This window comes from Heptranchias perlo, chromosome 8, assembly GCF_035084215.1.
Source record: "Heptranchias perlo isolate sHepPer1 chromosome 8, sHepPer1.hap1, whole genome shotgun sequence".
Lineage (NCBI taxonomy): Eukaryota > Metazoa > Chordata > Chondrichthyes > Hexanchiformes > Hexanchidae > Heptranchias > Heptranchias perlo.
In genome coordinates, this window is record NC_090332.1 from 77,227,977 (window position 1) to 77,242,265 (window position 14,289).

The window sequence follows — 14,289 nt, forward strand, 5'->3', positions numbered from 1 at the left end:
CGCGGGGGGGGAAGAGAGGTCGCGCTGGGGAGAGAGATCATGTTGTGGGGGGGAGGGAGAGATCGCGGTCACGCATCAGGGTGGGGGAGATGGCGGGGGGGGGGGAGAAATCGCAGGGGAGGGGTGTCGGCAGGGGGCGGGGAGAGATCGCGGTAGAAGATGTGCTTGGGGGGCTGGGGGGGAAGCACTCCTGCTCCTCTTGGCCCCACGAGCATTGCTGGAAAAGCAGTTACCTGCTGGATCCGGCGGGTTTCGCCTCCCTTCAGCTGCCGGGTTTCCCGAGCCCTGGGACACTCGGCCCGCAGCCATTAAATTTAAATGGCTACCAAAATCTGAGGAACGCAGGCTCATTAACATATTAAACACGGACCTGCCTCTCCAGAGTGGGGTAGGCGGCCGGCCACCAAACCGCCAAGATTAAACCGGAAGTAGTGCTTTCACATTTTTAACAATTTAATCCTACCCGCTGTGAGAAGGTTAAAATCATCCCCCTCCTTTCTAGGATGAAAAGCCCAGGTCTCTCCTCTTTCACACTTGAATGTCTCCCTTGTGACTCAGTGCAACTGGACACAGTACTGAAGATGCAATCTGACCAGAGTGCTGTATAGTTCGATCACGACTTCCTCTGACTTGTATTCTACTGTTTGGGCTTTGTTGGTTGCTACCCTGGATTGCTGGACTTGCTGAGCATTGAGTCGACTTAGACTCTCAACTTCATCCACGTTCGTGCAGTATACACATTGCCCAATTCTCTTTCCCATGTGCAGGACCATACTCTTGTCTGCATTAAACTTCATCTGCCGTTATTCGTCCCACTCACATAGTTGGTTTAGCTCATTGTGTCATTTCTGGGCTGCCTCATTTGATTCCACCACCCCTTTGAGTCTGGTATCATCTGCCAATTTAACCAGTTTGCATTGAGTTTCAGAATCCAAGTTATTGATGTAAATTAGAAACAGTCATAGGAACAGGAGTAGGCCATTCAGCCCTTCGAGCTTGTTCACCCATTCAGTTAGATCATTCAGTCCTGGTCCCAATGCTGATCTCTGGAGCACTCCACTCAGTATCTCTCCCACCCCTCTAGCATTACCCCTCTAGCCCATACCTATTGTTTCCTACCCATCAGCCAGTTTCTTATCCATACCCAAGATTTGTCCTGAATCCCCACTGCTTTGGGCTTAATTAGTAATCTTTTGTGGACCTTTATTAAATGTGTTTTAAGTACACAACGTCATAGGGCATACCACAGTTAACTTGGGTAGTCACTTCCTCAAAGAAATCAAGGAGGTAGTCAGATAGGATCTTCCCCGTCTAAAGCTGTGTTGACAGCTCTTTACCAAGTGTTTGTTGTACAGATGATCCTCAAGTTTGCTCCTGCTAATTGATTCTATTATTTTACATGGGATTGAAGTCACTCTAATAGGTCTATAGTTGCTTGTGTCAATTTTGTCACCCATTTGGATTATGGCCATCGCATCAGCCTGCTTTCAATCTACTGGTACCTCCCTCGTGTCTATTGACTCCCTCCTAATGATTGTCGCTGCCTTGCAAATAGGCTAGCTAGTCTCTCGCAACACACCCGGGATAAATACCATTGATCCTTGAGGATTTATTTGCTTTAAATCATTTCAGCTGGTTTCGGGCTTCCATCTCACTTGTATTGAAGTCCTGAATTATGCCTTGGTTACTCTATTTTGGAGAAGGCATGTTGTTCATGTCTTCCATTGCATTGTAGGTCTTCAGTTCTTGAGTGTCCATTGCTATTGGGGAGGAAGTGATGCTTCAGTTGTACAGAGCCTTGGTCAGATCCTAGCTGGAGTACTGCGTTTAGTTTTGGACACCAAACCTCAGGCAAGATATATTGGCCTTGGAAGGGGGTACAGCTCAGATTCACCAGAATGATACCAGAGCTTAACGGGTTAAATTACGAGGCCAGGTTGCATAAGTATTCCCTTGAGTTTAGAAGGTTGAGGGGTGATCTAATGGAGGTGTTTAAAATGATTAAGGGATTCGATAGGGTAGATACAGAGAAACTATTTCCTCTGGTGGGGGAATCCAGAACAAGGGAGTGCAATCATAAAATTAAAGCTAGGACATTCAGGAGTGAAACCTGGAAGCACTTTTCTACACAAAGGTTAGTGGAAATCTGGAATTCTCTTCCCCCAAAAGGCTGTGGCTTCCAGGTCAATTTAAATTTTCACGCCTGAGATTGACATTTTTATTAGGTAAGGTTATCAAGGGATATGAATCAAAGGCAAGTAAATGGAGTTGAGGTGCAGATCAGCTACAATATGATTGAATGGCGGGTCAGTCTCGAGGGGCTGAATGGCCTACTCCGGTTCCTATGTCAGTTTTGCACGTTTGAAAGTCCTCAACTGTTCAAGCTGCTCTGGTAAAGTTGACAACCCTCGATGGTGAGGGTTTTGTTTTTGTATCTAACAATATACAGAGCAAGTTTCTACATTGTTTTACAAGCACCTGTTAACCTTGTGAGGAGAAGTTGGGTATTTGCTGCCTGTCTGTGGTGAATGTCATTTTCATTTGCTTCCCACGTGTGTAAAGTGGGGAGAAAAACGATTTGCAAAGTTAAGCCAACAATGTCAGTGTTTACAGCTGAATTCTGGGTGTCCTGTTTTTCCCAGCAGAAGTTTCTTGTGTTGCTGCGGTGACTGACTGATTCAGCGGACGATTTATTTTTGTGAAAAACAAATGGAAGATGTTCCAAAGGTGCCCTTTCATCTGCAGCCTGGAATATTCTTCTATCAGAATAACACAATCAGGAGAGCACTTCGGTATATTTCGAGGACCTGAGCAATCTGAGAAGTGCACGCGTGTGGCGTTAATGGCTGAGTGACCAAGTGAGAAAAGTAATGTCTTCTGTCAAATCTGCTGGGTAAATCATATCCGTATGGTAGTTTAGCAGTACAAGCAGTGCCCAATTATACAAGGTATCATAAACACGGTGTCAACTCGTGACTCACAGATTGGTTTTGCTGAATTTTGTAAACTGTAGATTGACGACTTTATTAATTCCTCACCACGTTCCTCACTCCTTGTGATTTTTTCCGGTGCGTTCAGGAACAAGACTATGGGGTTTTTTTTTTGCATAATTGCTGCAATACATGGACATCCCCAGTGCTAAAACAGTCAGCTAGATGCTGTAAGTTTCTTTTTAAATGTCAGCATAATTTTGCATTTCCACTTACACCAGTCTTTTCTCACATAAAGGATTTAGCGAATTTGGGAGTCAACTAAGTTCAAACAGTACGCAAAGTTTTAACAAGGAAGAACCTTCGTAGACTGGTTTTGGATGTAAAGCTTCAGAATAAATGCAGTTTTGTAAGTGTAGCATGATTACGGTCGCAAGCTTTATTCCGCTCTGTCTCCTCCCTCAATCTTTCCAGGGAAGTGGGGCGGGGGGGGGAGGATAAAGAATAAAAGTTTATATATATTCTTCCAACTACGTTCCATGATGAAGGTATTAGTTTTGTTTTGCACTGGTCAATTCCAGTGGCATTTAGTTTGATTTTCTCTGAGCCGCGAACCTTCAACCTGAATTCCAGTCAATCGTGGAGTCGGGAATCTGGGAATGAGCACGGGTCAGCAGAAGGACAACACAACCTGGGCGTCCCTGAAACCAACCTCTGCTGTGAAAAGTCGACCATCTTCAGAATGGACAGTGCTAGAAAATATTTCCTTTTAAATGGGTCAGAGAAGTATTTAGTTCCCAGGGCTGGTTCTCACCTTGGATGATACCAAAACAAACATACAGATCATTTTATATGATGGTTTTGTTCCATCGTTGCTGTGTTTTTCACTGTGCTTGCAACATGTTATTCTCAATGATGCATTAATGATCATGATGTCGTTACTGCAGGTTTATTGAAATAATTCACCATTAATTCTATAGCTATTACAACATATATTGTGAAGCTTTTTCACCAGAAATTATTCTGTTATAATTTTTACTTTATGGCCCTGGGATTGATGGTGATTATATCCTTAATTTTTTGTACAAATGATTGCTTAGGAAGAACATAATGTTCGTTGTGTCCTTAAACGCTTCATACTGGAGATGCATTAGGTAATAGATACAAATGAAAAGCAACTGAATTAGTCACAAAATTGTTCACAGGGAACAGAATGAACGGGGAAGTGACTTCAGTTGAAGGTTCTTTCTCTCCCATTTTGCAGTTTGAGTTGCACAGGGCAACCTGCTGGTGACGGGGCGAGACGGGGTTTGACGGGGTGACCAGCCGTGACGGAGTGACCAGCTAGTAGATCTGTTACCCAGATGTGTGCAACGCATCCATCAGAAGGAGGCTCTCGTTATACTGAGCCGCAAAATTCTCTTATGGCTGAGCGATTTGCAGCTGACAGCCGCTCAACATTAAGTTAAAGAATGAAAAGTGAACGACCAACTGAAACTGCTCCAAGACTGCTGTAATTGGGATCCGGGCTGTTCAGATTTGGTCTGCTGTTTGCTGCTTTGGTTTCCCCCATAGAGTAATGGAGAGAATGCAGCAGCATTGCAGCCAAGGGATCTGTTCCTGCTCCAACTCTTATGAACGTGTTAACAAACAATCTGCCTCCAACAATCTACAGGCCATTCAAGTACGCAGGTGATATCTGTCTGGCTTCAACAGACAGAAGGGGATTAAAACTGGTCTACACCAGTAGCCCAAAACGGGTTCATAGTGAATCGATAGCCCCTTGTTTCTGCTGTTTTCTCCCCAGCCTGTTTTGTACTAATGGTGTAAACCGATTTCACCCGCAGAGATCCTCAAAAAGATTGAGGACCATTTGAACCAAGACATTGCAGCCATCAGTGACTATTGTAAAAAGTGGAGACATAAGGGCAGTGTGTCAAAGAGAGTGTTATCTCACTTCCATCTTAATGATGCCAGCACCTGGGCACTCGGCAGCAGCCCTCTGTGTAGCCGCAGTTCAGTTGAGGACACGCCACATATCCGCTGAGTGGCTGCTCATCTCATGCTGGTCCACCAGGAGGACTTTCCAGACTCCACGATGCTGACCCTGAGAGTACTGAATGGCTAGGGCATGTATGATGCCTACCTTCTAGAAAAGAGAAGGCTGAGGGGTGTCCTGATAGAGGTCTTTAAGGTTATGAGAGAGTTTGATAGGGTAGACGTAGAGAAAATACTTCCACTTGTGAGGGAGTCCAAAACTAGAGGTCATAAATATAAGATAGTCACAAATAAATCCAAAAGGGAACTCAGGAGAAATTTCTTTACCCAGAGAGTGGTTAGAATGTGGAATTTGCTACCACAAGGAGTTGTTGAGGCGAATAGCATAGATGCATTTAAAGGGAAGCTAAATAAGTACATGAAGGAGAAAGGAATGGAAGGATATGTTGATAGGGTGAGATGAAGAGGGGTGGGAGGAGGCTCGTGCGGAGCATAAACACCGGCATAGACCAGTTGGGCCGAATGACCTGTTTCTGTGCTATAGACTCTAAGCCCCTTGACACTTTTGACAATTTGACTTGTAGTTTACCTTCCTGCTTTAAAGTTCGTATTTTGAATTTTTTCCCCAGTCTTTATTGTACCACTTGAGCATTCCCAAATAATAATGATCGTATTGAGCAGTGATCAGCATCCATCCAGGGCACCGATGGTGATCCGACGTGTCGGGAACATCGCATGTTAAGTGGTGGCTTAGGGTGAGTCAGGCTATCTTGTGGAAAGGCAGGAGAAATTAAAGGGTAGCTTTCCAAGTTCGTGCTACTGGTAGGGATTCCGTGCTCACCCACCGTGCAGATCAGGAAACGGGGAGCACGCAGCCCAGGATTAATGGATGGAGTTTAGTGAGCGGAGAACCCGGGATTTCCCAATGTGCAGGGATAGCAGTCCGGGCTTACCGTGTGGGGGGGCTGGCCCCAGCCTGGGCTCGTCGCGAGGCTGGCTCACCGCGAGGCGGGCTCGCCCCAGCTCGGGCTCGTCGCGAGGCTGGCTCACCGCGAGGCGGGCTCGCCCCAGCCCGGCTCACCGCAGGCGGGCACATACTTGGAAATCAACCCTTGTTAAAAATTATTGATAGGGGCAGGGGAAGAGCTGTATTTGACTTGTTTCCCCCTCTCCCCCTCCCTGCATTGTATCTTAACATAAGGGAGACAATAAGTTTTGTTTGGAACGCTGTATGTGATTTATATACACGTGATTTTTAGTAGGAGAACCAACTGGTAAAAAGGAAAATACATTCCTCTGAATTTTTTCTAAATGGTATTTCTGTTTCAAGGAGAAGCAGTGAGGAGGGAGGCGTAGTATTAGAGTGTGTTGGACCATCCAGGGGTGCTGAAGGAATACACCTTCTGGTTCCTTCTCAGCCACTGCACCCTCTGTCCAAATTGCTGACTTTCCCAATCTTGTCTTAAGGGGGAGCTGTCAACTGGAGGCCATGGACCCACCCTGCCATCCCCCACAGGAAGGAGGGGAATTCTCATTGCAATTTGTTCCCAGTCTACTGTTGCACACCCCTCAGCAGATGGATACAGAGAGACTTTGGTAGAGGCCTCGAGCGGGACTGAAGTGCATGAGGCCAATGTCTCATTGAGATCTGTGTGGGGAAAGTTCATACCTTCAAAACGATTTTTTTGTTACATGAGTAAACTCAAACATTTATTGGTCTTTTCTGCCCCCATTTGTTTGATTTTGAGACTAATACTCTGCATTAAAATAATGTATCAGACTTTAACATGACACTCATTTTTTCGTGCCTGTTAAATATGTAGTAGGTGTTGTTCCAAAGCACAAGAAACTTTTTTTTTATTCGTTCATGGGATGTGGGCATCACTGTCAAGGCCAGCATTTATTGCCCATCCCGAATTGCCCTTGAGAAGGTGGTGGTGAGCTGTCTTCTTGAACTGCTGCAGTCCGCGTGGTGAAGGTTCTCCCACAGTGCTGTTAGGAAGGGAGTTCCAGGATTTTGACCCAGCGACAATGAAGGAACGGCAATATATTTCTGAGTCGGGATGGTGTGTGACTTGGAGGGGAACGTGCAGGTGGTGTTGTTCCCATGTGCCTGCTGCTCTTGTCCTTCTAGGTGGTAGAGGTCGCGGGTTTGGGAGGTGGTGTCGAAGAAGCCTTGGCGAGTTGCTGCAGTGCATCATGTGGATGGTGCACACTGCAGCCGCGGTGCGCCGGTGGTGAAGGGAGTGAATGTAGTGAAGCTGAGGCTTTCGCCGAGTAATTCGTCCAATCCAGGTTGGGAAAAGTCCTGGAGATATATACATCCAACAGCCAAGATTTTTTACAGTGCTACAAAAGTTATTGATGAAGTGAACAATTAAAATGCTTCATTTGCCGTGACCAAAAATGTTATGGAAAAAATACATTCGATGGCAGCCAGCTTTGTTTGCCATGGTTTCATCATTATGTCATTGTATTTAGCAGTGGATACCAGTCCTTGGTCAAGTAGTGCTCATTGAGATTGCAATTTGTACGGAAGACATAAACGGCACTGCGAACCTTGAAAACAAAACTGGAGCAGTTGATGAGCACGCTCTGAACCTGGAAGTGGAAATGTTGCCTTTAACTCACTCCATCATGCTGGTTTTTGACCATGTAGATTATTTGGGATCCACAGATGAAAACCTGCACACAATTGATCGAGAACAAGACCACTTTTACTCTCAGCACACTCCGTAACCATCTGATGCTGCTTTAGCTTTGATTCCTTCTGGGGGACATTTTGTTCCACATCTTAGATGGGATAACTACAGGCTGTGACCAGACACAACTCTGGAGAAGAGATGTCTCGCTAAATTGACCTGATGTGTCTGGCGAGAGCAGACGAAAGCCCAGAGACCTTGTATTTTGTATTTTAGCAACCGGTTTGTGCAAACCAACAGTTTGACAGACAGGAGAAGTGTAGTGTGATATTCTGCTGCTGGTACTCTGTACGAGGATCTTGGATTGATGCACCGTACTGATGTGCATCTGCAGCAGCTCTTGTTCCCCATGCTCTTCCTCGACCTCTGATTATCGCTATTAGGGTGAAGTTACCTTTAGAGGCAAAGGTGGAAGCTAAATTTATTCTCGAGAGAAAAAAGATGATTTAAATTTTAAAAAAAAGGAATCAACGATCAGATTTAGAGAGGTATTTTATCCAAAACCAGAATAGGAGAGCCAAAGCTAAATTTAACTTCATGAGTAATTGATATGGAATAGATTGCTGAATAGTGCAATAAATAATGAATCTGTTGAACCACTAAAAAGAGAATTGGGATAATTCCTGACTGAGAAATGATTAGAGGGATTTTTTTTTAAATTCGATCTCGTGATACAAGCGTCGCTGGCAAGGCTGGCATTTATTGCCCATTCCTAATTGCGTTTGGGAAGGTGGTGGAGGGCCTCCTTCTTGAACCCCTGCAGTCCGTGTGGTGAAGGTATCGTTAGGTAGGGAGTTCCAGGATTTGACCCAGCGGCGATGAAGGAGCGGCGATATATGTCCAAGTCAGGACGGTGTGTGACTCGGAGGTGATGGTGTTCCCATGAACCTGCTGCCCTTGTCCTTGTAGGTGGTGAAGGTCACGGGTTTGGGAGGTGCTGTCAAAGATAGTGTTGAGGTGGGAGAAAATGACAAATAATCCAGTCAGGACTGAGATGAGCTGGATGGCTGGAATGGTCTCTTCACAATTCCTACTTTCTCTTAGAATGGGCTGAATAGAATTCACCATGGTAACCGCAGGTCTGACGCACATTTGAGCTCCGGGAGAATCCCCAGCTCCTGACACGTTGAAGAGTAATCATGAGGAAAGACTTGATAGTACCTACAGTTACTGTCATTATGCGGTAAGTTTATTGATTCAAACTTCTTTTTTATATGCTTTCAGTTTACAAAGCTGGAAAAACAGCAGCAAAGAAAGGAAAAGACAAGAACTAAAGTACCATCGGAATACACCAAGGAGAAAAGTGCCTCACGCAGCAAAGATGACCCTAGTGCTAGCAGTGGTGCAGATGGGGATGTTTCATCAGAAAGAGAGTCCTAGATCTTTAATGTAGAACACTGGTATGTATCGACACTTTCATTGTGTAGCTCCCGGTTTAATTACATTCTGCATTTTACACTGTTTTATCCCACTTCTCATTCTGTGAACTTTATATCCAACATACTACTGAAGATACACTTTGAACTACAATGGGAGCGGTGAGCCTCAGTTACACAGGCCGCTTGTAAATGCATTATCACTGGATCTCTGCTGCCTCACCACCATTTGCGACAACCTGGCCGATCCCTTTAATAATGACTGCTGAGAAGGATGATTGAAATGAGCAGCATTTTATCAAGGCCCCAATGATCACTTCGCAAAGCTGTCCTCAAATTGACAGTTGTAGTTCGGAGAAGGATTGGGACCAAAAAAAACACATTTTAAGGAAGGGTACTTCAGTATCAAGCAATCCGGCTGTACTATTCTAGTTTAAAACTGGAGAAGTTAAGGGAAGCAAGTTAACTCTATCGCAGGCTTGGCTTGGCCTTGATGACAAGGAATGAACCAGGCTCACAGACACAGTCGGTGCTGTCTTTATTTTCTGGCAATGGATGTGCAAACTTTGAAAGCAGGCCCTCCACTACAGTTCCTCGGACGGAGGAAACGCACGACTCCCAATCACAAGCTCTCCTCCCCTGGACCACCCGCTCTTTCAACTCTGTTGTTGGTTTGGGGAACTTTTCCCTGTTCTCAACCAGCCAGCTGGATGTCACACTGTGTGGAGGTGAAGCCTTCCGTCACGAGGTTTAAGCCAGCTCACCCGGTTTGAATTAACACCTCATGCTGGCTGTTAATGGAGTGGCAGCAGTGCAGAAGCATGTGGCCCAGAACATCCTATTCTGAGAACAATGTGTGACAGCGAACAGCACCAACAGGGTCCAATTTAGAAAAAAATAGGCAATAATAGAATTTTCTTTCAAGTACCACACGTAAAAATAACATTCTTTTCTGATCAGTCCAAGTTATCAATCAGTCATTTAGGGACGTAGGAACAGGAGTAGGCCATTCAGCCCCTCGAGCCTGTTCTGCTATTCATGGCTGACCTGTATCCTCACTCCATTTCCCCGCCTTGGCACCATATCGCTTAATACCCTTGGCTAAAAATCTGTCGATCTCAGATTTAAAATGATTAATTTCCTAGACATTCAGCTCAGTGTAAAGGTGCAAAGTGAGAAACTTCCTTTGTTAATCTCTCACCAATTTGCTACCATCATCTCCTCTACTGAAAGTGTTGATCGCTTGCCAGGATATGGTTCCACCCTCACTGGTTGTCCAAGTGGCTATTATTCATATGTGAGTCTTGACCATCAGTGTTGACGGGCTTATTGACTGCATGTGGCATCATAGTTGAGCTTCATCCTATTCTCACCTGACATCCAGGCACTTCCACCAGGAGTCAGTGGATAGTAACCTGCACCCCTACCTGACATTCCCCTCCATAATGCAGCACCACGAAGGCCAGTTGTAGTGACTCTATCACCACCCTGACTCAGATCAGCAAACTCAGCACAAACCAGAAACCAAAGGTAAACCTGGGGTTAATGGTGGGGGTAATGGCTCGACCTCATCACCACCTCTCTCGACCTCTCCACTGTCTCTGATTTGTCACACTACTTGTCTGACATGAGCAGAAATTTCCTGCAACTAAATATTGAGAAGACCGAAGCCATTGTCTTCGGACCCCGCCACAAACTCCGTTCCTTAGCCACCGACTCCATCCCTCTCCCTGGCCACTGTCTGAGGCTGACCCAGACCGTTTGTAACCTTGGCATTCTATTTGACCCTGAGATGAGCTTCCAACCACATATCCCCTCCATCACCAAGTCCGCCTAATTCCACCTCCGTAACATCACCCGCCTCCAGCCTTGCCTCAGCTCATCGGTTTCTTCCATGCCTTTGTTACCTCTAGGGTTGACTATTCCAGTGCTCTCCTAGCCGGCCTCCCATCTTTCTCCCTCCACAAACTTGAGCTCATCCAAAACTCTGTTGTCTGTGTCCTCACTTGCACCAAGCCCCTTTCACCCATCACCCCTGTGCTCGCTGGCCTACGTTGGCTCCCAGTCTGGCAATGACTCGATTTTTAAAATTCTCATCGTTGTTTTCAAATCCCTCCATAGCCTCGGCCCTCCCTATCTCTGTAACCTCCTCTAGCCCTACAACCCTCTGAGATCTCTGCACTCTTCCGATTCTGCGCATCCCCGATTTTAGTCACTCCACCATAGGCGGCCGTGCCTTCAGCTGCCTAGGCCCTAAGCTCTGGAATTCCCTCCCTAAACCTCTCCGCCTCTCTCTCCTCCTTTAAGACACTCCTTAAAACCTACCTCTTTGACCAAGCTTTTGGTCACCTGTCCTAGTATCTCGTTATGTAGCTCGGTGTCAAATGTTGTTTGATTACGCTCCTGTGAAGCCCCTTAGGATATTTTACTACATTAAAGATGCTTTGAGGCTGTTTCCCCTGGCTGGAGAGTCTAGAACTAGGGGTCATAGTCTCAAGATAAGAAGTTGGCCATTTAGGACCAAGATGAGGAAAAATTTCTTCACTCAGAGGGTTGTGAATCTTTGGAATTCTCTATCCCCGAGGGCTGTAGATGCTCAGTCTTTGAGTATATTCAAGACTGAGATCGATGGATTTTTGGACACTAAAGGAATCAAGGGATATGGGGATAGGGTGGGAAAGTGGAGTTGAGGTAGAAGATCAGCCATGATCATATTGAATGGCAGAAGAGGCTCGAGGGGCTGTTTTGCATACTCCTGCTCCTATTTCTTGTGTTCTTATATAAATGCAAGTTGTTGTTGTTAGTGGTAAATATTATAAAATAAACTGGGTAGAAAGTTGACATAATTAACTAAATAAGGAAGTGGGGTTAATAAATTGAAAGGGCGTTTGCACATCAGGAGCAAGAATTAAATAAAGATCAAGGCTTCTTCAACAAAATTGAAGCTCAGTGGAAAATTAATTAAATAAAGGGGAAAATAAATATCGGAGCTGGTCAGAAGCTGATTGGCAGAGATAGGAAGATGTGGTACCGATAACCAGCTTTTCCCTCCTGATACCACCTGGGGGGAGGGGGGTGAATAGCAGTGACTGACGGGTCCACGGTACTGGAATACCAGTGAGGCCAATGAGTGAGTGATGGAGCAGCAGTGGCAGGGAGAATGGTCCAGCAGCCAGGAGTGGGCATTTACATATATAGAATGTACAGCACAGAAACAGGCCATTCAGCCCAACTGGTCTGTGCCGGTGTTTATGCTCCAAACGAGCCTCCTCCCACCCCTCTTCATCTAACCCTATCAGCATATCCTTCTATTCCTTTCTCCCTCATGTGTTTATCTAGCTTCCCCTTAAAGGCATCTATGCTATTCGCCTCAACTACTCCTTGTGGTAGCGAGTTCCGCATTCTAACCACTCTGAAGATAAAGAAGTTTCTCCTGAATTCCCCATTGGATTTATTAGTGCCTATCTTATATTAATGGCCCCTAGTTCTGGTCTCCTCCGCAAGTGGAAACATCTTCTCTACGTCTACCCTATCAAACCCTGTCATAATTTTAAAGACCTCTATCAGGTCACCCTTCTCTTTTCTAGAGAAAAGAGCCCCAGCCTGTTCAACCTTTCCTGATAGATATAACCTCACAGTTCTGGTATCATCCTTGTAAATCCTTTTTGCAAAACTTTTTCAGTAAATACTGAGGTGGGGGGGGTGGGGAGAAGAGGCCCAGCAGCTAGTGGCGATAGAAGGCTGGTGAGCAGAGTAGGCCCCAGGGGTGGAGCCCACAACACTACAGGAACGGGGGCAGCACAAACACACGACCTCTGTGGGCCCGGAGGAAGTACAATGCAATTGCCTTTACTTACCTTTAGCAACATGTCTGCTCTTCTCCGTGAAATATACTGCTCCAGTGGCACCCTGTGGCAAATATTACATACTGCAGTTAGAATTGACATAATGGGCTGGAGTTCAGTTGACTGACGGTCATGTAATGTTAGCTGGCATAACGTTACGCTCAAAACACTGCCTACAGGTGCAACACCATTAGAACGTTGAAACCACGCACTGTTTTTAATATATAATGGAAAGCTAGCATTGGATGAAGAAGTGTCTTATTCACCACAGAGGATTCCCATCAACAAGAGTCTTCTATTGTACTAAAGCCACATTTATAATGGTGGATAGCAGACTATTTTTCTGTTCCCTCTCCTTTCTCCTCCACTCCTGAAGATGTGAGGGGTACAACAGAGCTACTGCTTCACGGGTAGCAGTTGCCCTCTGATACCTGGGCCAAAGTTTTTTTTTTCATTTCGAGCCTGGGCCAGATACATGGCCGTGATCATTTGGGGGGTGGGGGAAGGAGGGGAGACCACTGCCAAGTCCATCCCATCCTCATCACGTGAGGCCCATGCCTCGTTGAAATCCCTCCTCACTGACTCCCGCCTGAAGCCAGCAGGGATGACGTAGGGGCGGGCGGGCGCTAGTGGGAAATTGAGCGGCAGCTGGCCACCGCTGGGAACTCACGGAAATGGTACCCAGCAAGGTCAGTGCAGTGGGTGGGGGGGACATTCCTGGGCGAGAGGAGGCCCCAGGTTTCCTTGTTGGGCCAGGGGGAACCATATCAAAATGAAAAAGATTCTGACTGAACGGGGTCTCCTCTGACCTGATCCTGCTCGCTGCCAGATTTTACTGGTGGCTCCAAGACTGTGCGCCAGGCATCTCGGGGTTAAAATTAGGTCGGGCTTTGAATTACGTCATCGCACCTCAATATTTAGGAGGCCCCCGCCTGCCTGTCATGGGCGGCCTCCATACTCCTGAAATCCTGGGAGGTTAAATTGCAGGGGTGGGTGGGAACATTGTGGGTACTCAGCGGGTGCCGCCATTTTAACTGGACGGGGGGAGGGGGGGAGAAAGCAGGGTTAAAATTGTGGCTTCTGTTTCTTTATTTTTGTTACCCCTTCCAGTTTTCCTCATGATGGTGATGACTTGTGCTGGGTACAGCTCTACTGTGCCAACTGATCTCTGGCACCAAGTAGCCCCTTTTTTTAAAAGTGTGAGCCTGGACAGATAGTGAGTGCTGGCGTTATCAGTCCCCACCCGACTTCCAACAGACGCACACTTTCCGACAGCGGACACCCCGGTCATTCATTTCTCCCCCTCTCTTGGCCTGTGTGCTGAGGCCAATAAAAGTAGCCTGGCTGAAGTCGGCCAACTCGGACTCAGACCTGGGCTTTTCCTGGTCTCCATTACTCAATTCCAATACACTTACCGACTTAGCTGCCAAAGGAACAC

The 14,289-nt window shown here is 46.2% G+C and overlaps 1 protein-coding gene across 1 annotated transcript in view; it reads left to right on the forward strand.

The window, feature by feature from the left end:
- The window catches only part of dtd1 (D-aminoacyl-tRNA deacylase 1), a 151,125-nt gene that overhangs the window by 118,224 nt on the left and 18,612 nt on the right, over positions 1-14,289 (forward strand). The window contains exon 5 of the mRNA XM_067988384.1: positions 8,855-9,030. Coding sequence (XP_067844485.1) covers positions 8,855-9,010 — 156 coding nt within the window. The 3' untranslated portion in view covers positions 9,011-9,030. The remainder of the gene's footprint in view (positions 1-8,854; positions 9,031-14,289) is intronic.